Genomic DNA, 25,575 nt, shown 5'->3' with positions numbered 1-25,575 from the left:
TACCGTTGATCCGACACTGAGCACGTGCCAGGCACTGTTAAGTACTTTATAGACATTATGAATGTCATCCTCACCACATCCCCTTGAAGTAGGCGTCACTATCCCCATTTTACAGATGAAGAAACTGAGGTTTTGAGCAGTGATTCATTTGCTGGTAAGTGGTAAGGCGGGAATTTGAACCCAGATGAGCTGAACCCACGGCTCAGTCTTCTAAGCTGTGAAGTGCGTGCACTTTGCCATTGTGTCGGCGTCGGGAGCCACGTGGCCCCACGTTCCTTACGAACCCTGCTCTCAGGAGAGGGTCTGCAACTTCTGCCGGCAGAAGACGCTTGTGTGTGCTCCCTCACTGGTGGACCTGCATTTCACCTGGCGTAAAGACTCTAGCAGAGGGACCAGGTCGAGATGGTGTGATTTCCGGCAAGCGGCTTGGTTGGGAATGAGCCCCAGGCCGCACTCCTCCCTGGAGTCTCGCCATCAGGCTCCCTCTGGCTTTGGCCAGAAGTGCAGCTTGTCCTGGTGCTGCCCAGCCTGCTGTGAGGCATCTTTCCAGGCTCCGTTTCTCAGGGTAGGGGACCAGAGAGGACGTCACCCTCTGTCGAACTAGATTATGAAACTGGCCAGGAGTGGGGTAGGGAATTTTGCATTCAGCATCCTCGGAGCTGGGGCCCGGATCTCCATGAGGTCTTCCTGCCTCGGCTCCCCACGCTCTGCCCGTCCCCTCCTGCCCTGCAGAGCTCTGCTTGCACGTGCTCATTTGTGCAAGATGCGTACCCGGGGCTCCTCTGGCTGGAGTCCTCATCATGCCCAACTTTTTTGCTCCAACCACAGCTCAGCCATGGCAGAGGCCCTATGTCCCTCTTTCCTTCGGTTCTTTCAAGGGCAGCCCCCTGAGGCTGGGCTGCAGAGTGTGCGGCAAGGCTGGGTGTGGGAGCAATGGCCAACCACGTGAGGTTGGGTGGGGACAGGGAGGAAACGTCAAGCCTGCCCTGTCCTCTGCTCAGGCCTCCCACTGCACTGTCAGGGCCAGGCCTCTGAAGAGAGAGTCCAGTTCTGTGGGCTGCTCCAGGTCTGAGGTCTGAGAGGCTGGGCTCTGGGCCTCCATCTCAGACATGAGACCCTCATCCTTGGGACACACGAGGGACTTCAGCAGGCCCCAGGGACTTGGTTCCTGGTCTGTGGGGGAACATGGGAGGGAAGGAGTGTGTAAAGGGAGGGATATCGGGCAGCCCTCGAGCTGGACAGAGGAGAGGAGGGGAAGCTGGCCCTTTAGGTACGATGGTGTCCCTTTGTGTCGCACACTGGGGTCAAGTACTCTGTCCGTGTGAACTCCCAGATGCTGGTGGAAGAAATTTGCTTCTTGGGGGGCCTCTCTATCCAAGGAGGTCACCCCTTGCAGAGAAAGGCCATCTGGGATATAGTTCCCAGCTTGTGCCTCTTTCTGGAGCTGACCTTTAGTCCTAAGGTGTTTGGACCTAGAGAGAGTCACAGGTGGGGAGTCTTTGCCAAAGCCTTCCACGCACGTCCCATAGGAAGAAGGCCAGCCGTCTGGAGTGGTCTGAGGGGTGTAGGAAGCAGGCTGGACCTCAGACATGGCTTGCTCAGTGTAGAATGGAAGCTTAGTTTCGTGGGTTACTTGAGGTGCATAGGAGGGGGGACTGACCTCAGAGGCAGCCTGGGGTGCATAGGACAGTGGGGAGAGCGTCTGGCGAGGCGGCACTCCGGAGGGCCGGAGGATGGAGATGTCTGGCTGCCCGAGATAGGCCATCTCAGACAGGCTGTGCAGTGGGGAGGCTCCTGGGCGCTCCCTGGGCCCGGAGACCTTGACTTGGGAATACTGGACAGGCTGGGCCAGACTGCCGGAGCTGCTCAGGTCCAAGACAGGGATCAGTACGTGCTCCTGAATGAACCGCAGAGGCTGGAAGGTCAGTACTCGCTGGACGTTCTGTGCAGGGACAACAATCCACCCATTAGGGCCCACTCGAATCTCCGGGAGGGGGCCCCGGACGGCTGGGGTCCTCCATGGGGAGGCAGAGGGGATGGCATAGAGCACCCAGGGGACTTTTCAAAATGCACATCCTGCACATCCCCTTGGCTTTCTAGAGCTTCCTGTAAGCGCTGGGCCTCCCTAAGGGACAGGGCTCCCAGCCCGTTAGGTGCGAGCCACTTCTAACATCTGGGTTATCTCAAGGAGAGAGATTTAGGCTGTGGTTTCTCTAGGAGGTAGATAGTCCAGGAAGTCGATGACTGATTGGAGGCTGCCCTGGGGTCCACTCCCAAGACCACACTCACTAAGAGCCTGCTGGTTGGTGCCAGGGGCAGAAGGAGAGGGAACGAGGGAAGGCTGGGAGAGTCGTACAGGAAATGGCTCATGGGGGCTTTGGCATGGGGCGCAATGCCCTCCCGCTCCCTGCCCCTCACATAGACAAGAGGCAGCTCCTGGAGCCCCAGGCCTGTCAGATGGGCCCTGCCGCAGATGCTGTTGCTTCAGCCCACGTCTTGGGGCTGCCAGTGTGACCCGGGTGGTTTATAGAAGGGCTTAGAAGACTTGGCAACTCGCCTGTGTTCCCAGGAGGCCGTACCCGGCTGCCCATCTGGGCAGGGCATGAGCTCCGGGGCTCCCCATGGGGCCCACCCCTCCTCAGGCCCCTTGCAGAGGCCTGCGCTCTCAGGTCCTGTGTTACCTGCCTGGAAGCGGACGTTCTCAAATCGAGGGGGTTTCTATTCCAAGCCCCCTATTCTCGGTCACCTGCCCTTCTCTAATACACCCTGCTAGGCCGTGTCTGTGTCACCTTTAGGTTGGAGAGGAGAACGAGGCCTAATGTCCTGTGCTGTGTGCTAATCTTCTGGGCCTGTGTCCCCTGCTGCTTTGGGGATCCCCCTTCCCCCCTGCCCCAGGACCTCTCTCTCCTGCCCCGGGCGCAACTGCTCACCAGGGAGTTGGGAGGCCGAGGCAACTTGGTGACATATCTGTAGCTTAAGTAGCAGAGCCCCGCGACGAGGAAGCCCATGGAGAACAGGAAGGCGCCAGAGAAGGAGTATGTCCATGTCCGATCTGGGGGAGCAAAGGGGCCAGAGCAGAAGACTGAGGCCAGGATCCGGTCTGGGCCCTACCCCGTGTGGATGCTGCAGGCTGGGTGCTTTTCCTCCCCTGCCCTCTCCAGCCGCCTTGGGAAGGCCTCTCCTGCCCCCAATATGTGCAGGCTGAGTTAAGAGCCCAAGTAGAGGGCCACATACTAGATATGTCTGAATATCCAGAGTTTATAGATCGTATTCTTACACTGAGTAACATGCGTTGTATGCTCCCGCCCCGACACAGATGCTTTTCATCACAACCTGGAAGGCCAGGTTTGAATTTTGAATTCTTGGACTCCCTGGGGTCCTGTGCTGAAATGTGGAGGTACAGGGAGAGCCTGCCACAGTCCCCTGGCCCACCGTGGACCTCGTGCACAGGGATGTAGATGCTCCAGCCCACACGGCCAAGGTCATCCACACCCCTCAACACATAGCTGCCTACTGGCCACCCTAGGGGCTGAGGGTCTGTCCATCAACAGGGTATCTCCGCTCTGGAGGGAGGATGCAAGGGACAGATCCACTAGACTGGACATTCCCAGGGCATTTGAACTGGGAATTTCAGGGTCCCAGGTACTCAGAGGGCGGGCTAGAAGGGATGTCACAGGCTCGAGGGGGACCTGGCATTTGGACCTATGGACTCTTCATCTTGTGGGGAGACAAGGGCCGTGGCCAGAGCAAAGCCAGAGAAGAGCCTTCTAAACAGGCCTCTCCTGCCTGAGTCTGAGGCCAACCCTGTCTCTCTGGCAGGGGGCTGGGGACTGAGGGAGAGGGGAGAGAGGTGGCCATGGGAGGGGCCTGTCCTCCATGCCTCCCTACAAAGGTAACGGGCTGGGTGTTCAGGAAGATCTTGCTCAGGAGGGAGCCTGGGGTAGCACCTCTCTCTCTCTTTCTCTTTTTAAAAAATATTTATTTATTTTAGAGAGAGAGAAAGAGCACAAGTGAGAGGGACATAGAGAGAGAGAATCTCAAGCAGACTCCCTGCCACTGAGTGTGGAGCCTGACACGGGGCTGGATCCCAGGACCCTGAGATCATGACCTGAGCCAGAACCAAGAGTCAGATGCTTAACCAACTGAGCCACCAGGTGCCCCTGGCGGCACCCTTTCTGAAAGGGAAGAAGGACGACTAAGGGCTTTAGCGTGGAGCCTTCGCCCTGTGGCCCCACATCTTTGGGATGGGTGCAGCCAGTTCTTGGCATGACACACTTCCTGTCACCAGTCCTAGTGGGACGAGTGAGGGGCATAGTAAGGATGCAGTAGCCGGGATTTTTGCTAAAACTGGTGATTTATGTTCTCCAGGGGGTTTGACTCTCCTGGTCATCTTCCTTCCATTCCCCCTTGAGGCTTCAGCATGGGGTGCTGATCACCAGCTGCCAGTGCCCTTGGCAATGGCTGTGAACCCCCAGAATGCTGGAGCCCACTCCTCACTCCTCCCCAGCCCTTTAGGCTTGGGCTTCTCTGGGTCAACTTCCCACTTGGGTAATACCCTGTCCCCTGTCACGTGATATTCCCATTGCTGCTCCAGGGAGAAGACACGACCAGGATGTCTCAACATGACATGCCTAATGTAACAGGAAAACCACTGCTCCTCTAGCCGGGTAGGACAGGGACTTGGAACAATCCCATGTGCAATTTCACCCATGGGAAGGCAGGAAGAAATCATGGAAACGACATTGGAATGTGGGGTGTTAGAGGTCTGGCTCAGCCACTCGTATGCTGAGAAGCCTTCTCTCTGCTGCACGACCCTCTCTGGTCTACTTTGTATTAAGAGCAGTAGCCAGCAGTTATTGAGCTCTTCCTGTGTGCACTGTGTGGCATGCTTTACCTATGATATCCCACCAAACAAAGAGGGCCAGAGATGCTGAGTCTCAGGACGCTGAGTCTCAGAGAGGCTAAGTGAGTTGGCCAAGGTCACAGAGCTACTCAGTGGGAACTGGGCTTGTCATGCACAAAGCTCTTCTCACAGGCACTACACAAGGATGCCTTGGTTTCCTCATCTGTAAAAGTTGGATACGGGGTAAGATGAGTCCCAGAGTCCTTTCCAGCATCAAGATGTGGGATGTGGCTCTGTGACTCTCCCAGACATCCTGGAAGGTAAAGTGAGAAATCTGGACTCCAGGGATAGGAACAGACCACAGGATATGGGGTCAAGGGCAGGATATATCACTCTGGAATGGAAATAAGAAGAAAAAATACGTAGTGGAGCGGCCTAGCTGTAAACAAAATTGCAAAGTGCTGACTTCAAGATCAGATGAACTAACTAGGTTCACTGACCAGCTATGTGGTTACTGGCAAGTTGCTTGGCCTCTCTGAGCCATAGCTCCTCCTCTGCAAAATGGGAATGAAGCCACCCAAACTGCAGCGTGGTTATAAAAATTAAATGGGGTAATATACATAAAGCATTTAACCCACAGTGCTTGGCAACGGAGTGGGTGCTTAATAAACAGTAGGGATTGTTACTCCTATACTTTATTTTTAAGGATGAGGTGCCTTCTATAGGTCAGCAGGAAATAGCCAATAAGAAGTGTGACTTATGGGGCACCTGGGTGGCTCCGTCGGTTGAGCATCTGCCTTCAGCTCAGGTCATGAGCTCGGGGTCCTGGGATGGAGCCCCACATAGGGCTTCCTGCTCAGGGGGTAGTCTGCTTCTAACCTCTTCCTCAGCTGTGCACCGCCCCCCCACTTATGCTTCCTCTCCCTCTGCACTCCCCTCTGTGATAACTAACTAACTAACTAACTAACTAACTTACTAACATCTATAAAAGAGAAAAAGAAGTGTGATTTATGTAAAAGCAGCTACAGTCTCAGAAAAAACAAAAAGGTATCACATCATGAGCTAGATCCTGTAAGGACCAGCCCACAAAAGGCTGAGGGGAGGGTGGTCTGCATGTTGTCAGAGAGCAGGGGGGGCCAGGGGTAGGCAAGATTTGTCCAGCCCATCCAGGCTCGGAGAGGGCCACAAATGGTACATATGCTCCCAGCGGGATGCCTGCAAAGTAGGTTTCCTTTCCCAGTTCTACTCTTGTCAACTTCTATTCTGGTCTCCCCGGTGGCACTTGCCCCACGAAGAGCCTGCCCCGTGCGAGTGGGCCGGGGCTGGCTCTTCCCCCAGGCGTCCCTTCCCTGAGAGTGACTGCACTGGGACTCGGCAGGAGAAATCAGTCCCTTGGTAGTTCTTGGGGGCGACTGGTGAGTTGAGTTCCTGAACAACACCAAGGACCAGAACCCCTGCCAGGGTGATGCTACCAAGCTGCAGCCTAGCCCAGGGCCCGGCCTCTAGCGGCCACCTCGCCTCTGTTCGCTAGAACACACATCACCTACTGACATCGTTAATCTGAAGCTGATGACTAAGGAGGAGGCTCTTTTTCAAATCCATCTGACCCACTACTATCGCTTTCATCTTCTAAACTTGCAGCTCTGAGCATTACAACATTCCTATCTCTGTGAACATGAACGCTAATAAAAATATCATGATGCTGGATGATGAAGAGTCGAGTTTCAGTGCGCTAGAGGAAGGGAGCACCCGGCACCATCTCCCTGAGCCGATGACTCAAAACGATTTCTATAGCAGCGCCGTGGTAGGAACGCGGGCTGCTGACCTCAGCCCAGTTCTGTCCTTCGCCAGCTGTGTGCCCTCGTACAAGTTACTTAACCACTCTGAACCTCGGCTCCCACAGCAAAACAAAGTGAAAATCATACTTGTCTTGTAGATGGCTCATGAGGATTTTGCTTTGTGGTGCCTGGTCCCTGGTCGTCGGCACTGCAGAAATGCTAGTTCTCATCCCTGTTCCCTTTCTTTGACTTTGGAAGAGATTGAGGGAGCATATCTTTATCTTCTCTGCTTTCCCTCCTGCAGATGATTTCCCAGGTTATCTCACCTGGGTTAATATTAAGTGAATGTGCTTCGCCAGGGTACACAGAAAGTTGGCCGGTGAGATGAAACCCAGCAGGCTGGAGGGTGGGGATTGAACGGCTCTAATGAGAACCTATCAGCTAACTCAGTGATGGATTAAGGAAGACTGACCTTGATAACACTAATCAGCCCTTCGGTGGTTTTGTGAGCACCGTCAAACCTCACCTCGGTTACGGGGAAGAAAGCAGAGAGTCAGGATTTGAATTCAGGAGTCCCACCTGTCTCTGGTCTCCGCTGAACTCACCTGGCAGTGTCTTCACTCGGCACACGTAGGGGGCGCTCTCTTTGAAAAAGTTTGGAACAGAAATGGTGATGGTCCCAAGGAACTCTGTGTCAGGGCTCAGGCCAATGAACTCGTAGTCTCTCTGCTTCCCTCCAAGGTGCTGAATTCAAAAGAGAACCCAGAGTGACTCCTCTGATGCGCCAGCCTCCCCAGGAAGCCCAAGCAAGCCTGTGCACACTTCTGGGATGCTGAACTTAGTACAGTGGTGCTACCAGCTATCCAAACCAAAAACTGGTGGGTCGGTCTGTAGTGCTCCATTCCTACCCCCTACCCTCTGCTTTATCTGCAAACCCAGCCAGTCACCAAGCAACACGTGCTTTCACTTAGAATAGCGTCAGGCCCACAGTGAGCACTCTGTTCATACTGGCTGCTGTTATCACCACCAGCATCACTATCACCTCCAGCACCTTCTCCACCAGCACCGCTATCACCAGCAGCATCGTCACCACCACCACCATCATCCTGATCATCACCACCACTACCAACATCATCATTATCCCTCCTTCTAGTTTTTCTTCTTCTTCTTCTTTATCAAACATCAAAAACTCTTGACCATCCATCCCTCTCTTGCCTTCCTTACTGCTTCTGCCTTAACTAGGCCTCAACATCTTGAGCCTGGACTCTTGCAGTGACTTCCTTACTGGTCACCTGTCTCTAGTTTGGCCCCTGTCCACTTCCATATTCATCCTGGGGCCAAAGTGATGTTTTTAAAGGATTAACATAGTTCCAATGCTCCTCTGTTTAAATCTTGCAATGGCTTGGCCCATATCACAGGATAAAGCCCTGGTCCCTGCATCCCTGTCCTCTCTCTCTCTCTCTCTCTCACTCTCTCGGTCTCTCTCTGGCCCACCTGGCCCTACGAGCTCCTGTTGTTCCTGCCACATCTTGCCCTGCTGAAGCAAGCCCTTGCTCCTTTGTAGTTCCTGATCCTTCTGTGGAGCTGCTTTTTAAACTCTCGCCTTTCTGTGTGTCTCTATCCTCTTGATCTTGAACTCCTCCCTTGGTTGCCTCATTCCATCATTCTGGTTCTCATCCTACTTCTCTCGTTGGTTTCAGCACCTTGATTCTATTGTTCTGCAAGATTTGCCTTCATTCAATTTTTTTTTTCTCTATCACCGAGTGATCTTATTTGGACCCCTGGCTCCTGAGATCACCAATGTGTAGAAAACTTAGTAAGAGCTGTAAAGTTTGATGTGCACTTCCAGCTGTCTGCTGGATGGCACTTGGTGGGCATGTCTACCTGATCCCGTCCCAACGTGCTGATCTCTTCTGTCTGGGTCCTGCCCCATCCTGAACCCCAAAGTAGCACCTGTGTGTGACACCTTAGTTCTGTTAATTTTTAAAAAAGATTTATTTATTTATTCATGAGAGAGAGAGAGAGAGAGAGAGAGAGAGAGAGGCAGAGACACAGGCAGAGGGAGAAGCAGGCTCCCCGCAGGGAGCCCAATGTGGGAGTCGATCCAGGATGCTGGGATCAAGCCCTGAGCCCAAGGCAGACGCTCAACCGCTGAGCCATCCAGGCATCCCTAGCTTTGTTAATAGTATCTTCCTTGTTCCAGTATTCAAGTCCAAAACTTAAAGCCATTTTTGACGAAGTGCTTCTCACATCCTTTGTTTCTAATTGCTGTTAAGTGATCCATAAACCTTCCTTCAAAGGGCCAGAAGCTGTGTTCTGGGGCATTCAAAAACTAAGAATTTTATTCTCTGGGTCTTTGCATTTCAGCTACATCTTCCCCTTTCCAGGCACATGGAAACTAGGGTTATTTAAATTCTATTTTTTTATTTTTTTGAGGTGGGTGTAAGTGGCTGAAGAAGTACATAAAAGGATTTTACAACTTACTGCTTTGTGTAACTCATGGTTGAAATGGCACACATTGCAAATCGTGTGATGCAAGTCCAGCAGAGTTGCTGAGGCCCAAGATCCCTCCTTCCTCAGATGTTTTACTGCCTCTGGCTTCCTCCAGGCCCGGTTATTTCCAGCCCCTACCATTGCAGGAGGGCCTAACTTTCTACCCTGATCTTTCTTTCATTTTCACATTCAATCTCTCTTGCCAAGTAACTTAGAGCTTCTTTGGACCAACCTTCCCCTAAGGCAACAACTATAAACTCTGGCTAAATAAAAACTACCTGTAGGTAATAGAGGATGAGTAAAAGCATGCAGATATTGGAGAAAGGAAGAAAGAAAAGTTATTGGGTGAATTTATCATCTTTTAAAATGTCTTTTAGCTTGAAAGCAGGCCTTTACCTTGTGGGATGGTTTAACCTAAATGGAAACCTTATAATCTTACTAGTTTGATTATTAAGAAGACAGGGTTCTGGGCAATCCCAACAGCTAGAAAGTGAGGGGAAAGACCACAGATAGTAGAGGTCTATAGAGAGAGAGGCCCAAGTTCTGAGTATAAACTTAGCCCAAATCCCTGCTTGGCCTCTAAAGCCAGGAGGTTAAACTCCAAGCAGCCCAGGTAAAGATGAAAGAATGGGACTGAAATTTTGGAGTTTGAAGTCCAGTAAAATTACCTGCCTGCTAAAACAAAACAAGCAAAACAAATCAATACTCTTTGGAGGAATAGAACAGAATCCAGAGTCCCTCCACTATGCCATTCACAACATCCAGGATACATTCCAAAATTGTTAGACACGCAAAGTAAGAAAAAAATGTGATCCATATTCAGGAGAGAAAACAATCAATGGCAACCCACTCCAACATGACCAAAATACTGGAGTTAGCAGACAATGATTTTATTTTATTTTTTTCGTTTTAAGATTTTATTTACATATTTATTTGAGAGAGAGCGAGATTGAGAGAGCACAAGCAGGGGGAATGGCAGAGGGAGAGGGAGAAGCAGGTTCTCTGCTCAGCAGGGAGGCTTGGGGACTTGATCCCAGGACCCTGGAATCATGACCGAAGCTGAAGGCATGACCTAATGCTTACCCGCTTAATTGACTGAACCATCCAGATGTGCTTAGACAGTGGTTTTCAAGCAGCTAGTATAAATATGCTCAAGGCAGTGAAAGAAAATGTGCTCATATTGAATGACTAGGAAATCTCATTAGGATGTAGAAACCATAAAAATTGGAAACTTTAGAACTGAAAAATATAATATTTGAAATAAAAATCCTACTTCAATGGTCTTAATAGCAGATTGGAGTTGACAGGAGAATCAGAGAACTTGAAACCAGATTAACAGCATAAGGAGAATTAGCCGTGATGGCTACACAACTTTTTTTGCATGTGTTAAGAACCATGGAGCTATACACTTTAAAAGGGAGGATTTTATGGTATGTGAATTATATCTCAGAAAAAAAAGGGGCAGAGATGTCAGAATGTTATCTTCAAGAGATGCACTTTAAATATAACACATAGAGTGACAATAAATGGAGGTAAAAAGAAATATGTCAGGCAGGGGCACCTGGATGGTTCAGTTGGTTAAGCATCTGCTTTTGGCTCAGGTCATGATCATGGAGTCCCAGGTGGGTTCCGTGCCTTACTCAGTGGGAAGTCTGCTTCTCCCTCTGCCCCACACCTGCTTGCATGCAGTCTCTCTCTCTCTCTCTCTCTCTCTCTCTCTCAATCAATCAATAAAATCTAAAAAAAAAAAAAAAAAAAAAAAGATATACCAGGCAGACCGTAAGTGTAAGGCTGGTGTGGCTATATGAATAATAGGTGAAGTACACTTCAATACAGAAAATAATACTGGAGAAAAAAGGACATTTACTAATGATAAAAGGGTCAATTTATCAGGAGCCTGTAACAATCATAAGTGTGTATGTGTTTGATAACAGAGTTTCAAAATGCATGAAGCAAATCTGCCCAGAATTAGAGGGGAAAATAGACACAGTCTATATCCACAGTCATAGTTGGAGATTTTCATATTCTCAGGAATTAAAAGAATGATAGATCTTCCCCAAATCAGGAAAGACAGAAGATCTGAGTAACATGATTAGCCACCGTTATCCAACTGATATTTATAGAGTGCTCCACCAAACAACTGCAAGATACACACTCTTTTTTTTTTTTTGGTACACACTCTTTTAGAGAACACATGGAGGACTCACCAAGATGGGCCATATGCGGAACCACAAATTTAAAAGAACTGCATTCATGAGTATGTTCTCTGACCACAAACCAAATTTAGTTGTAAATAAATTAACTAAGGCCCAAATATTTACTAACAGATGGTACGATAAGGACGTTCCCTGCTCAGTAATCTCTAATTTCTCCCCTGACTACTAAAATAAGCAGAACTGCCTCTGCCCACCACCCCAGCTCTCTGCCTCCCAGCCTGTCTTCCCAGGTTTACCTCCCACGGCTCCTTCTATGTCAGTGGTTCTTAAACTTCAGGGTGGGTAAGAAGCACTCGGGTTGCTAACTAAAAATGCAGATCCCAGAGGTGCCCCTGCAGAATTGCATCAAGTAGATTGGAAGAAGGCCCAGGAACCTGCATTTTAAATAAAACCTGCAGGAGATTCTGATGCCATTGGTTTGGAACTGTGTTTTTTTTTTTTTTTAAAGATTTATTTATTTATTCATTCAGAGAGAGCAGAGACACAGAGAGAGAGGCAGAGACACAGGTAGAGGGAGAAGCGGGCTCCATGCAGGAATCCTCACGTGGGACTCGATCCCAGGTCCCTAGGATCACTCCCCAGGCTGCAGGCAGCCCTAAACCGCTGAGCCACCAGGGCTGCCCTAGAACCGTGTTTTGAGAAACTGCTGCGCATGAGAAACTGGTCTGCATGTCTCCATGATCCAGTTGAATTGGGCAGTTTACTGCTTTTGCAGTAAGGTTTTACATTTTCCTGCTTCTCTTTCCGATCATGGGGGGCAGTGAGAGAAAAATGTGGGCTGTGAATAGAGCTGGATCTGAATCTTGACTATGCTGTCATTGGCTGAATAATCTTGAACAAGTGCCTTAACCTCTCTGAACCTCTGTTTTCTTATTCAGAAGATGGAGATGGTAACCCCCACCTCACAGGGTTATGGTGAGGAATAAATGATAAAAAGCATGTATTACTTGGCACCAGAAAGTGTTCTGATCTGGAAGTTTTTCCAGAACTCTTTGAATAGCCATCTCTTCTCCTCCCTCTGTCCCCAGTCCACCCCACACAATATTCTTCTTTTCCTCTATCTATAGCTATTCGAATTCTTGTTTTAGCTCCTTCACCATTCACTAGATTATAAACATCTTGGGTGTGGGAATAGTCATTCAATGGAATGATGGATTCATGGCACATGCTAGGGAGAAAACACATTTCCTGGATATCAAAGAAATACCTCATGAATCATTTGATCATTTATGTCCTTGCTTCCCACCTTAGTGATCTTAAGACACTGGATCCAGTTCCTGCCAATACTGGGGAACCAGCAAAAAGAACTGTAGCAGTAGAAGTAGATTTCAGCATTTTCCAAAGTGGACATCTGAAGATGTTAGTAGAGGTTACTAGGATATTATATGGCATTAGTAAAAAAAAAAAAAGTTAAAAATTATGCAAAACAGAGTTTCTCTGGTCAAGAAATTTGAAAATTTGAGAGAAGTTGTATTCAATGAATTGAAACTGGAGTGTTGGCTTTGCAGGACTTATCAGAGATTTTAGCATGCTACTGTCTATGTGATCTACAAGAGGGAAGGCTGTGTTTTGGAAAATGCTGATTTATAGAAAACATCTCCTTTCTACTTAAAGCAATGCAGATCTAATTGACAGGGAAATGAGTTTCCCAGGCAGTGAAAGACCAAGGAGACACATATATTTACCATTTGGTAGGTGTGGTTGACCTGGAGCTCTAAGCGGTAGAATAGGTCCTGGAAGATGTCCTCCAGGGTTAGCCGGTGGCCATCCTCTGCGTGGATAGGTGTGGAGGTGGGATGGACAATCATCTGGATGGATCTCACCTTGGGAATACAGGTCACATCGGGTGGTTTGATGGTAGCTGGAAAGGGGAGCAAGAAAAACAAAAAGAAAAGGCTGGAATCAGCCAGTGGTGTCTGAGGTTGCCCCGGACCAGGGGACTTGACTGACTGCTTCCCTTCTCTCCCACCCCCACCCCAGTTATGCTTCTGAAAACAGCAGCCAAACAAACAGGTGAGAAAAGTGCTGCAAGCAACCGGTGTTTGGGTTTAAGGCTGGCAAAGGGGTGCCCAGGGGTCAGTGGGCAGAACCCAGGGAGAGATGGGTACTGGCCTCCTCGATTAACCATGCCCTTGTGTCAGCCACCACAATCCCCACCCTGGGTCTGCCCAGAGCACCTGTTTTCCCAGTCTACTGGCAATGACAGCTTCAGGGCCTGAGGGTTCAACTATATAAAGTGAGCAGTGTTTGGGGTGCCCCAAGTTAGTGATTTGACCCCAAAGGCCAGGCCTGAGACTTCAACTTCAGTCTTTCCCAAGATGTAATTTTCTGAATAGCCAAATAACCTTTACTGGTTTATAGAAATTGATGAATGTTACAGATCTTCTCTCCCCCAATTGTGCATATACAAAAATATTGCACTCAATTTCGGGGATTCATGAGCCCTACTCCCCCTGAGGCGAACTTCTAAAAATCCCTCAAGGGTCCATTGACCTCCGAGATTGAAAACATTGGAGCTAGAAGAATGTTCACTTCAGGTTTTTTTTTCAGTTTTGTTTATAAAATTGAAAAGCTGAGTTAAAAGTCCTCAAAAAAGGGAACTGGGGGGAGTAAATTAAGAACACCTCCATAGAACAGGTCATCTTGCAGCTAGGAAATGTCACATTGTAGAAAAGTACTAAATGACGCGGGCAAATGTTCCTGGTGGCATTAGATGAAAAACACCCCACCAACCAGGTTACAAAAGAGTAGGGACAGTCGCTAGTAACTATGATTTAATTAATCAATCAATCAATCAATTTTATGATTAAGCTTAAGCATTCTGATTATTTTGGGCTACTTTCACTTTCCTTTGTGCATTTCTCTATTTTCCAGACTGTCTACGATAAACATGTATTAATTGGATAAACCAAGAGAAGAAAAAGAAAGCAACTTGTTTAATTTTAGTTTTTCTTTTCTTGGGAAACCACGTGGCTGTTAAGTCCATTGGTGAACATCTCCACCTGCTTAGCTTGTGTGGGGAGTTTGGCAAGTCAGGTTCACTTACTCATCAGTCATGTATTGAGCATCTCCCAGGTGCCAGGCCCTACTTGAAGGACCGAGAACGTGGGATCTGCACCCCCACACGGAGGCAGGTGGGGTACAGGCAGGCAGACAGACACCATCACTGCAGATGGTGATAGGAACTATGAGGACAATGCACAATCGACTGTGGTGACATAGTGACATGAGGCCTTTGGGGCCGAGAGTGGGGGATGCCCACTAAGGAAAGATGACCAGCTGCACGCAGAGGCTCTGGTTGGGGTGACCTTCCCTGAGAGCCACATCTCTATCTGGCCCCTGCCCAGGATGCAGAGCCCTGCTGGGCTTCCCCTCTCCCCTGCAGTCAGGGGTGGCCACTCACTTTGTTGCATCGAGCTGAACCGGTCGGTCATCTTGGTGGCTGAGCGGCCTCCCGCGCTGACGGCAGTTACCCGGGCGTAGTAGTGCTCCGTGTGGTTGCCCGTCTCCGTGGTCAGGTTGCAGGATTTCCGGGTGATCCTCTGGCAGCCCTCCTTTGCCAGCCACTCTTTCTTTCCGTACCTGGAAGCATGGGAGGGGCCGGAGCACATCTTTAATGAACAGGCCTGGCACCGGGCCTGCGGTTTATTAAAACTGATAATGATATCTAATATTTACTTAGAACATTCTGTGTCCCGGGCCCCCTATGTGGTTGATCGTTCTCACAACGATCCCATGAGGTTCGTACATGATTCTCCCTCCTTTCTGAATAAGGAAGCTGAGGCTTACAGAAGTAGAATCTGGGCAGCTGTCTGGACCGTGAATTTGGGGACCCAGCCAGTCTGAGTTTGCATTCTGGGCTCATCGTCACCGTAAGCCTTTAAGGCACAGCTATCCTCATTTTACAGATGAGGGAAGTGAGGCTCAGAGAGCAGAAGTGACTTGTCACAGGATGAAGTGGCAGGACCAGCGAGGCAACCCAGGTTTGCAGAGCCCTGAGCCCGTGCCAACCTCCTCCTCTGCGAAGGAAGGGAGATGAGCAGGAACAGGGGCATAGGCTCAAGGGAGTGGACACGACTCTTTGTGGACCCAGCCTCCCTGATAATAAGAAAACACTTTTATTATTTGCGAGGCACAGGTGCTCATGACTCTCTAGTGTAATCTACCTAAGAATCCTATGTGAAGTTTCCCTTGCTAGACTTACTTTCTAAGTGGGGAAACCGAGGCTTGGCAAGATTACCCCATTGCCCCAGGTTCCAAAGCCCAGCTTGGGCAGTTTGACTCTAGAGCCTGTACTTTAATTTTTTAAAAATATTTTATTTATTTATTAATGAGAGAGAGAGAGAGAGAGAGAGAGAGAGAGAGAGGCAGGGACACAGGCAGGGGGAGAAGCAGGCTCCATGCAGGGAGCCCGACGTGGGACTCAATCCCAGGACTCCAGGATCATGTCCTGGGCCGAAGGCGGTGCTAAACCGCTGCGCCACCCGGGCTGCCCAAAGAGCCTGTACTTTTAGCTGTTATTTTATCCTCCTGTTGCAAAAGAGACCACAAAGGAGCAAAGCTCTCTATCTGGCAGGGGGTGGGGCAGGCTGTGTCACCTCAGTCCCGGTGGGGACGTGGGGACATAGAGGGGGATTTTCTTAGAAGGGCTGATTTCAGAGCAGAGTCCAGAGAGGTCATGGGGTGAAGAAAGCCTACGTTTTATACTCAACACTGTAGACCACGTCTGGGGCGCTCTCCAGGCCACTGTCCCACGTCAGGATGTTTTCGAAGTTGCTGGACTGGAATTTTACGTACTGAAGAAGATCCGAGGTGTCCTCAGCAATGTGAGCTGCAGGAAGCGGGAGCAGAGTGAGCAGATAGATGGGCACGAGGATCCTGCCCCCAGCCTTCCAACAAGTTGTCCCAGGAGGGCAGTACCAGCACCCATGCACCAGAGATGTTGCAACTGACCATCACCATTCTCCTTCACTTCTTTTTAATTTTTTTTAATGGAGCAATAATTCACATCCCATAAAATTCACTATTTGAAAGCCTGCAATTGAATGGTTTCTGAACATATTCACAGAAGTTGTGAAACCAGGGCCACTACCCAAGTCCAGAGAATTGTCATTACCCTAAAAGGGAACCCCATGTCCATGAGGAGTCCCTCTCTATCCCTTCCTTCCCCCAGCGTGAAGGCAACCACTAATCTGCTTTCTGGCTCTATGGCTCTTTCTGGACTTTTCAGATAAATAGTCTTACGTATGTGGCCTTTTGTGTCTGGCTTCTTTCACTTAGCATAACATTGTCAGGATTTCTTCATGTCATAGCATGCATCAGTACTGACTTCCTTTTTATGGCTGAAAAATATACCACTGTATGGCTTTCGTTTATCAGTTCAGTAGATGGACATTTGGGTTGTTTCTACTTTTTTGGCGATGGTGAACAACGCTGCCGTGAACATTTGCGTACAATTTTTTGCGTACAATTTTTTAACTGGAAACACCCTATGTTTCCAGTTCTGTCGGGGTATAGAGCTAGGAGTGGAACTGCTGGGTCATCTGGTAATTCTGTTGGACTTTCTGAGGAACTGCCAAACTGTGTGCCAAACCATCTTCCAAAGGGGCCGCATCATCTCACGTCGCCACCAGCAGTGTGTGCGTGCTACGTATTCCACGCTCCTGCCAATGCTTACTGTCTCTCCTTCACATCCGAACGCACCTGAAGCTGGCGTTCTCCCTGGATATTGGAGAGAGCTCAACTCCACGTTGACTATTCAACTAAAACATCCAAGAGTAACTTCCCCAAAGTCAGGAATTCCAAACAAGGCTGGAGAAGACGTTTGTGAGCTCCTGCCTCTCTGTTGGCTGAACCAGTCCCTGCCCACCCAGCACGGGGAGAAGGCAAAGCACCTTCTTTTTATTTTATTTTATTTTATTTTATTTTATTTTATTTTATTTATTTTATTTATTTATTATTTTATTTTTATTTTTTTGGCAAAGCACCTTCTATAGCCACACAGACCTCACTGGGGGAGGGAGGCTGATGGAGGCCGTGTATGGGCAGGGCCACCCTGGGGAACCTGTTTTCTTCATCTCTAAGATGGGAATAACTTACTGAAGGCAAATACTAATGACAAGAGCAGCAACTGAAATGCGCTCCAAGTCCCAGGCACTAGGCTAAGTCTCTTCACTAACCCTCCCGACAACCTGAGGAGGCAGTTACTCTCATTACCCCCATTTTAGGGATAAGAGGAGCTGAGGCCCAGGGAGGTTTATCTCCCCAGTGTCTCAGTGAGTACGTGACAAGTACTCATCGCAGTGCTAGACTGGTCGTGGGAGAGGGGACCTAAGGCCAGAATCCCCAGAAGAGGACCAGGGAGGGTCTACACTCCTGATGCAATCTTGAACTATAAACAAGAGCTTTCACTTACAAAACTCTGCTCTCGGTCCTCCCAGCTTGGTCTGTGGAAAGGAAGAGGGTTGCAGGAATATGGCAGCCAGAGCTGCCAGCTGGCTCTGAGCATGCTCAGAAGGGCCTGGTTGGCTGGCGTGGGAAATAAACAGGTGCGGACCCAGTCATATCAAGGTCTTGGGGCCCTGCGTGCATATGTGTCTTTGATCTATGTGCGCCTCGCCCCACCCTGGCCATGGCCATGACCACCAACAGGCCTAAAGTGTAAGGGAGTGGATGGTTATTTACTCCCCACTCCAAGTCTACATACAATATTTTTGCAATAGGGGTCCATAGGGGACACCTGGGTGGCTCAGCGGTTGAGCTTCTGCCTTTGGCTCAGGGCGTGATCCTGGAGTCTCGGGATCGAGTCCCACATTGGGCTCCCTGCATGGAGCCTGCCTCCTGCCTCTCCCTCTGCCTATGTCTCTGCCTCTCTCTCTCTGTGCTCTCATATAAATAAATAAAATGTAAAAAAAAAAAAAAAAAAAAAAAGGAGGGGTCCATGGGCTTAGGAGGCACCTGTGGGCATGGGGAAGAGTATCTGGACAGCCTGACCCTGCTGTGCATCCACTGGCTAAATCTAAGGTCACATTCTCTTTGAATCCAAGTTGGTCAGTCCCAACAGCTATAGATATCTGTGTTGCAGGCTTCCTGAAGCTCCCAGAACAGGGCCTAGGGGACTTGGGGGGTGGGGGAGACATGTCTTACTGCCTCCAGCCAGAGTGATAGCTATGCTACTGAGCCCCAAGGAGTGGCTGACATCTGTTTGGATTTGAGTCTGGGCAGAATTGGGGTCTGTTTTGGAGGGAGCGGTCCTGGATTCAGGGCTGGGTCTTAAGATAAGGGAGAGAGTCCACTTGAGGTCGGAACTGAAGGGTGGCTTCTGGTGGGAAGATAAAATTACAGCAGAAGAAAGAGGGAGAAGTGGGATTTGAGAGAAGGCCAGCATCTATCTGAGGCTGAGCTTAACTACCCCTAATGGTGGGTTAGGGGCTGCATTGGGAAGGTTGCTCGTTGGGGTCAGTATCCTGACAGGCTAGTTGTGGTGAAGGGAGCCTGGTGGCTGAGGCTGGGACTTGTTTAGGAGGTAAGGGGCCCAGGTTGGAGGAGGTTGACACCATTTTCCAGGAGGGAATTGAAGTTGGGGTCTGGAAATGGGGTGGGTAGACCTTGGCTGGACTCTTCTTTTAGGGGGCATTGAGGACTAACACGATCTTTCCCTCGGGGCACCTGGGTGGCTCAGTTGGTTAAGTGTCTGACTCTTGATTTCAGCTCAGGTCATGATCTCAGGGTCCTGGGATCGAGTTCTGCGTTGGGCTCAGTGCTCAGTGCAGAATCTGCTTGGGATTCCCTTTTTTCCTCTGCCTCTGTCCTCTGCACCCCCTGCACTTGGGCTCTCTCCTTATCTCTCTCTAAAATAAATAAATAAAATCTTAAAAAAAAAATCTCTCCCTCTCCTGCCCCACTCATTTCTTTTCCCCCTCAAAGCCATCATGCGTTCCTCAGCCTGTGGTTGTTTCTGCGCTTCCTGGGTGAAAGTCTACATTGTGAAATCCTGGGAACACATGTGTTGTCTAGAAACTGACAGACTGGTAGCCTCCATGAAAGGAAGTTTTCACATTTATTTGGAAAACAATTTTATGTCAACAACTCGGGAAGCTAAGGAAAAGCAAACAAACAAGGATAATCCAGAATATTCTGGATTCAGCCTAAGAATGCTGGGGCAGAGGAGACCTAGCGACCAGAGAACCTTCCCAGCTCTTAACAGCTCTTAAGGCTGTTTCTCCTTGGTCCCCATCTGAAGGGTCAAGAGCCTCTAAGACTTCCAACCAGAATGGAGTCTTTGGGGGAAGCAGCAAGTCTTCCTCACTCATCAAGGACCCAGTGTGTTGGGAAGGCCCAGCTTGATGCCGGAGTTGGGCAGACTGGAAGGGCCCAGGTGGCAGCTGGAAGCACTGTGGATCCTGCCGGCCTAGCAGGGGACCACAGGAGAGGGGGCTGGGAAGCTCCAGCTCTTTATGGGCTTCATCCTGCACTTGAGCTAGAAGGGGCCTTGCAGAGGCCATCCCTCCCTGCTCTTAGTCTGGACTATGCGTTCACTTCCTGAGAAAGTTCCCTGAATTTTATTAAACATCTTGGGGAGCATAGAGACAATCTGGAATCTCATGTATTTGTCTCAAAGTTCTCTATAATGATAAATCAAGAAATCCATTTTATTGGATTTGAAAACTGTGCCCTTTAGTTCAGTTTTAAAAGGGTCCTGGTGTTTTAAGACCTGTTACTGTAGCAGACCTGGCTGTTCTTGGCAAAAATGCTCTTTTATTTTATTTAAAAATTTTAAATTTAAATTCTATTTAATAACCATATATTGTATTATTAATTTCAGAGGTAGAATATAGTGATTCATCAGTTGCGTACAACATCCAGTCCTCATTCCATCAAGTGCCCTCCTTCGTGCCCATCACCCAGTTACCCATCCCCCCACCCATCTCCCTTCTAGGGACCCTCAGTTTGTTTTCTAGAGTAAATGCTCTTGTATTCATTTATTTTAAAGATTTTATTTATGTATTGGGAGGGAGCACAAGCAGGGAGTAGGGGCAGAGGGAGAAGCAGACTCCCCACTGAGCAGGGAGCCTGATATGGGGGCTCTATCCCAGGACCCTGGGATCATGACCTGAGCTGAAGGCAGACGCTTTAACTGACTGAGCCACCCAGATGCCCCAGTTAATGCTCTTTTAGATCTAGCATGAGGGGTCAGGAGAGGCCCCCAGCGGGTTATGGAGAGAGACGATGGCTGCACTCAAGTTCTGTCCATCTATCCTCCCCCCATCTCTCCTTGTTGGGCCGGTTGTCAGCCAGAAGCAGAGGGAGGGAGGGTACAACTATCACAATTATTCAAGGGGTCTGCCTCCCTCAAGCCAATCCTCCATCCACTGAGGTGAGGGCATCTAGAACCCAGTTCAGACAGTTGGCTGCATCCCTGGCTCTTGAGGTTGGTTGAGTCTCTGGAAGAGCCCAGGGTCTGAGGGACCTGCTCATTCTCCCCAATACCCTGAGGTATTCCCCAGTTCTCCAGGGAAACTTGTCACCCAGTGCAGCCCTGGTGGAGAAGAAAATGAAACTGGCCATCCTGAGGCTAGCTGTGTATGTGTGTATGTGTGTGTGTGTGTGTGTGTGTGTGTGTGTGTGTGTCTATAACCCTGATCAACTATCCTGGGTATGGGGGGAGTCTAACCACAGGGCAACGGGCACTCACCGGCCAGGGATCCCACCGCCAGGATGGTCAGTAGCGTCCTCATGGGGCCGGGCTCAGAGCCCCTTTTGTCCTCCCCGGGCTGAGCACAGATGGAGGGGCTGGGAAGCTTTGCAGCCGGGCTGGCAGCGGCGGGGCTCCACCCGGCCTGGGGGCGGGTCGGAGGGGAGGGTGGGGCCTGAGCAGGGGGAGCCAGGTGCAAAGGTGTCTGGTGAGTGTGCTTCGGAATTCCAAGTCCTGGGCAGGATCCAAGGGAGTTCCCCTCCTACTTGCAGAGAACAGTAACAGTGACAGGCCAGCTTGTTTGTCAGGTCTGGCGGCTGATTCAACCCAAGGCTCTTCCGTGCTTTATCAGAAAGCTCAGAGGCAGAAAAAGGCAAAAGTTTGACGTTGTGTTTTAAAAACCTTCCAGATGCATGTGTCTTTTGTCCCTCTAATTTTATCATCAGGAATTTGTCCCGAGGATAAGAACTGGGGCAGACAAGGGAGCAGAAAATATGTTCCAGAATGTTCCTTGTGGCAAAGGAAGAGCTGTGACTTGCTGGCTTTGTTCTGGCAGGAAGAGATGTAGGGTGTTTGCTGCTCCTCTGGTGCCTCATATCAAAGCAGGTTCTCCATGTGGGATGAAGGCCTTGGGGATAGCTTTCCTTCTAGAGAGGTTGTTGGAAGTGAAAAGCCCAGGTATTCTTATCTTGAGCCTTGGGGGTCTGGGACTTTCAAAAGGTTAGGAAAAAAAAAAGAAAAAACAGGTATCAAACTTCAGTGATTCTGCTGTGCTAGAGATAGGGGCAAAAACTCCTGAACTGGTCTTTGGTTTGGGACAATGACAATTCATACTGCTGACCCAAGCAGTTATTTCTGCCATCTAGAGCTGTATCCACAGGGATTAATGGGAAGTTCACTGGGACGGGTGGTTAGGAAATGATTTTCTCCTTCTTACTGGGCCTCAGGGAGGTTGAAAGGGTCTGGATCTGGTTAGGTCGGACATGATCCGAGATCTGTGCCCCTGGGAAGAGTTTGGCTGGCTCCCGCCACAAGCAGCAGGCTGAGATCCATGCAGAACTGGTCCCTAAGCAGCCTATAGATGCATCCAGAAGCCTATGGTGTTTGGATGTAGTAGACTGTGATATCCAGCAATCTGCATTTCAGTTTTTCTTTTCTGTGTTGTAATTGTTTTCTTTCTATCAGCTGTGAGTCTTTGGTGAAGTTTGATCAAACAACCAAAATGGAGCTGTGCTTTGGGGGAATTAGGGTATGGCTTGTGCCAGTCATGTAATTTCAGAAAACTATTGGAATGTGGGAACATTCAGACTTCATTTCTAATAGTAAATAGGAAAAAAAAAAAAAAAAAAAAAAGGAAGAGCCTCCGTGTCTAACAATAGAGGGTTGGTTAGCTGAATAATGGTATGTCTACCCAATGCAAGATGAGCACAGCCTTGCATTTGAATGTGCTGGAGAAAATATTTGGCGGCCAAAGATCCCCCATATTATGTCAAATGAGAAGAAGCATGACATATACTATGTACAGTCCAAGTCTGGTTAAAACACACATACATATGGGGGCGCCTGGGTGACTCAGTTGATTAAGCGTCTGCCTCTGGCTCAGGTCATGATCCTGGGGTCCTGGGATGGAGCCCCGAGATGGGCTCCCTGCTCAGTGGGAAGCCTACTTCTCCTTCTCCCTCTGCACCTCCCACTTCTCCTGCTCATGCTCTCTCTCAAATAAATAAATAAAATCTTTTTAAAAATCCACATACGCATATAGAAGGAAAAAAGTCTTAAATGATATGATTATAATGTGAAAATATCAATGGAATTATCTCTGGGTGGTAGTAGAATTATAGGCGGTTTTTACTTTCTATCCTTTGCTCATCTGCATTTTCTAAAGTTCTTATAGGCAAAACATTATTTTATATTAAGGAAAAGCAAGGTACTGAACAAAACAAAAAGGCAGTAAGGAGGTGCCTTTGTCAAGGCTGTACCGACCTCCTGCAATTCCATTTCCTTTTCCTTCTCCAGACTTCTTCAAAGCCCTCTGAAATGATTTCCTGTCCTGCAAGATGCTCATAACAACTTCAGCTCATCACAGGTTCACTTTAAAGATCCTTCTAGGAAAAAAAAAAAAATAAATAAAAAATAAATAAAGATCCTTTTAGGGCTCTGATTCTGACATTGGCATTATCCAGTATTATTCTTCGGGTGTGCTCCTGTTTAAGACTAGAGGGGACAGACTCGGGAGAGGGCAAGGTGAGGCAGGAGCACCATCTTTGAAAAACCCTAACCCTAACCCTAACCTGTTGCATGGAGAAAAAACAGGGGGCAGTGGGGACACATGTTAAGGAGGCAAATTCTTTTGATTTAAAGAAATAGCTCTCAGTATGATAGTGTGGTTGACTTTAGGATGGGCTGCTCTTGGTTGCTGGGGGTGCCCAGTAAATGGCTGTGACCACTGCTAGATGTTCCATAATAACTCCATTCTCTGGTCTTTAAAACTCAAAGGTTCTTGTCTCCCCAGGGAGAGAGAAAACATTCTGAGTGCAAAGAGCACCCCTTGTATTTCTCCATACCGTGCTGGTGGCTGAATATAGGGCAACTATCCAACGTTGAATTGACTTATATAGCTGCAGACTCCCCCTGCTGAGTCTCTCTGGTTTAGATTGCCAGAAAAATGCATTTGTTTGCTTTCTGATAAATTTCTCCAAAGCACCTTGCATCATCTTGACTGTGAGCCTTTGTCCAAACTTTCTATCCCCTTTCCATCCCCTTTTTCCTATCTAATTCCTGTTCATTCTTCAGACCTCTTCTCAAGCTCACTTCCTCTAGGAAGCCTTCCTTGTGTGAGCCTCTATCTAGGCTTGGTCAGAAGCCCCAGTTCTGTGCTCCCCGGCCTCCTGAATCTCACCCACTGGCTCTGTTCCCCCCTGCTACTATCTAAGGGGCCAAAAGGTGTAATTTGGTCTCCCTGATATCTCAGCATCTACCATGATCTGGAAGAGAGCAAGTACCCGGTAATATTTGCTGAATGGTTGAGTCTGCTGGGGGGAGCTGGCCAGGGCTTCAATATTGGTGTGTGTGTGGGGGAGCAGAGAAGAAACCCTAAGCTGTAGGAAAAAAAGCACATCCTAAAATGACAAATACTCAGGAATGTGACCTGCTTCTGTGCCTTCTTTCAACACCCAGGGATGCCACAACCTGTTTTGCAGAAGCAAGAACACCAGAAGGCAGTGGGGTGTGTGCTGGGGGAGGGGAGAGTCCCCCTGGTTGATAACTCAGCAGTGAGAGAGCCTGAAAGGGGCCCCTGATCATTCATGGATCCAAGCCCTGGCAACTCACCCCTAAGCCTATTCTTAGAGAAGAGACTGAGAATCAGACTCACTTTGGAAAATCTGGCTCTAAGCCTGGGCTGTCAGTCAGGGACATTGACTTTAGTGTTCTGGGTCCGGAGCCTGGGTCTGGTCCCAAACCTGCACCTGACTCCAGGTGACCTTGGTGGGTCTTGTCTCCTTTCCGGGCCTGTTTCTCTGTAAAAGAGGCTTGGTCTAGAAGACCTCTAAGGGCCTTGGAGTTAGAGCAGTCTCCGCTTCTGTATCACTCTGGGGCTGGAAACCTCCCCTGACTTCCCAGAATTCCCTTCCTGGCTACGATGAGTGACACAAGCCCAGTGCAGCTCAGCGTTTATTGACTCTGACTTATAATTTCAGCTCTCTCTCGGGGTAAGGAATTCCTGAAGCTTCTTACATGCTTAGAAGACCATGCTTCTTCACAAAAACATTAAGGAGATCTGTGTCTTGTGCTAGAATTGGGGGGTCCAGTTTCATATGTGACCTGGGAACCAGGAAGTGAACAGAATGTGGGCTTTGGGGAGACAGACCCAGGTTCAAATCCCAGCTCTGCCCCTGAACCTGAGGTGTGCAGGTGGCTTACTTAATCTCTGACCCTGAGCTTTCTCATCAGCAAAAGGAAAGTGAGAATCTTCTTCTCAGTGTTGTTGGGAGGATTAAACATACCTAGGTCTCTAGACAGTTTCTGAGGAGAAGCTCTAGGCGAGTTTCCTGTTACAAAATGAGGAACCAAAGACCAAGGAGGTCTTTTAAAAACCTTTGCCAAAACCCAGACTCCTGGGTGTCTGGGTGTGGAGATGGTGGAAGTGATAAGTGTTCTCTTAAGAAGTCTGAGTTGCCAGTAGTTTCTGAAGCCAAATTCCAAGGGATAGAAGTGAGGGCATTGCATCATACAGATTAAGCATGGTGGCTGGATTCAAGTTATTTGGAGGGGGCGCATTCCACGACAGGGCCTGGAGCTCAGAGATAGGAATTAGGGTGCAGGGAATCTGAGCCCCTATTGGAATCTGGCTGCTGAGATGTCTACATAGTGCCCAGAGAAGCTGAGGCTTACCGAGGGGTGGGATATGCTTTGCAAGAATGGATGGGACTCATCTTGGAGGCATGGATACCTGGAGCGGGGCCTCCCAACACCTGCTGATGTTTTTTTTCTCACCAAGACAGGGTGTACTCTTACCTTGAGATTCTCACCTTCTCCTCCTAACCCACTTAG

The 25,575-nt window shown here is 49.0% G+C and overlaps 1 protein-coding gene across 1 annotated transcript; it reads right to left on the bottom strand.

Annotated features, from left to right (window-relative positions):
• On the bottom strand, positions 1–21,149 carry IL22RA1 (interleukin 22 receptor subunit alpha 1). The gene is made up of 7 exons (XM_041768315.1): positions 21,025–21,149; positions 16,029–16,161; positions 14,734–14,912; positions 13,016–13,191; positions 7,227–7,365; positions 2,931–3,052; positions 1–1,942 (listed from the first exon to the last, which is right to left on the bottom strand). The coding sequence occupies exons 1-7, from the start codon at positions 21,065–21,067 to the stop codon at positions 998–1,000; spliced, it is 1,737 nt and encodes a 578-aa protein (XP_041624249.1). The 5' UTR covers positions 21,068–21,149; the 3' UTR covers positions 1–997.
• Between the last annotated feature and the right edge of the window lie 4,426 nt (positions 21,150–25,575).

This window comes from Vulpes lagopus, chromosome 8, assembly GCF_018345385.1.
Source record: "Vulpes lagopus strain Blue_001 chromosome 8, ASM1834538v1, whole genome shotgun sequence".
In the NCBI taxonomy this organism is placed as follows: domain Eukaryota; kingdom Metazoa; phylum Chordata; class Mammalia; order Carnivora; family Canidae; genus Vulpes; species Vulpes lagopus.
This window is presented reverse-complemented; position numbering and strand designations above follow the sequence as displayed.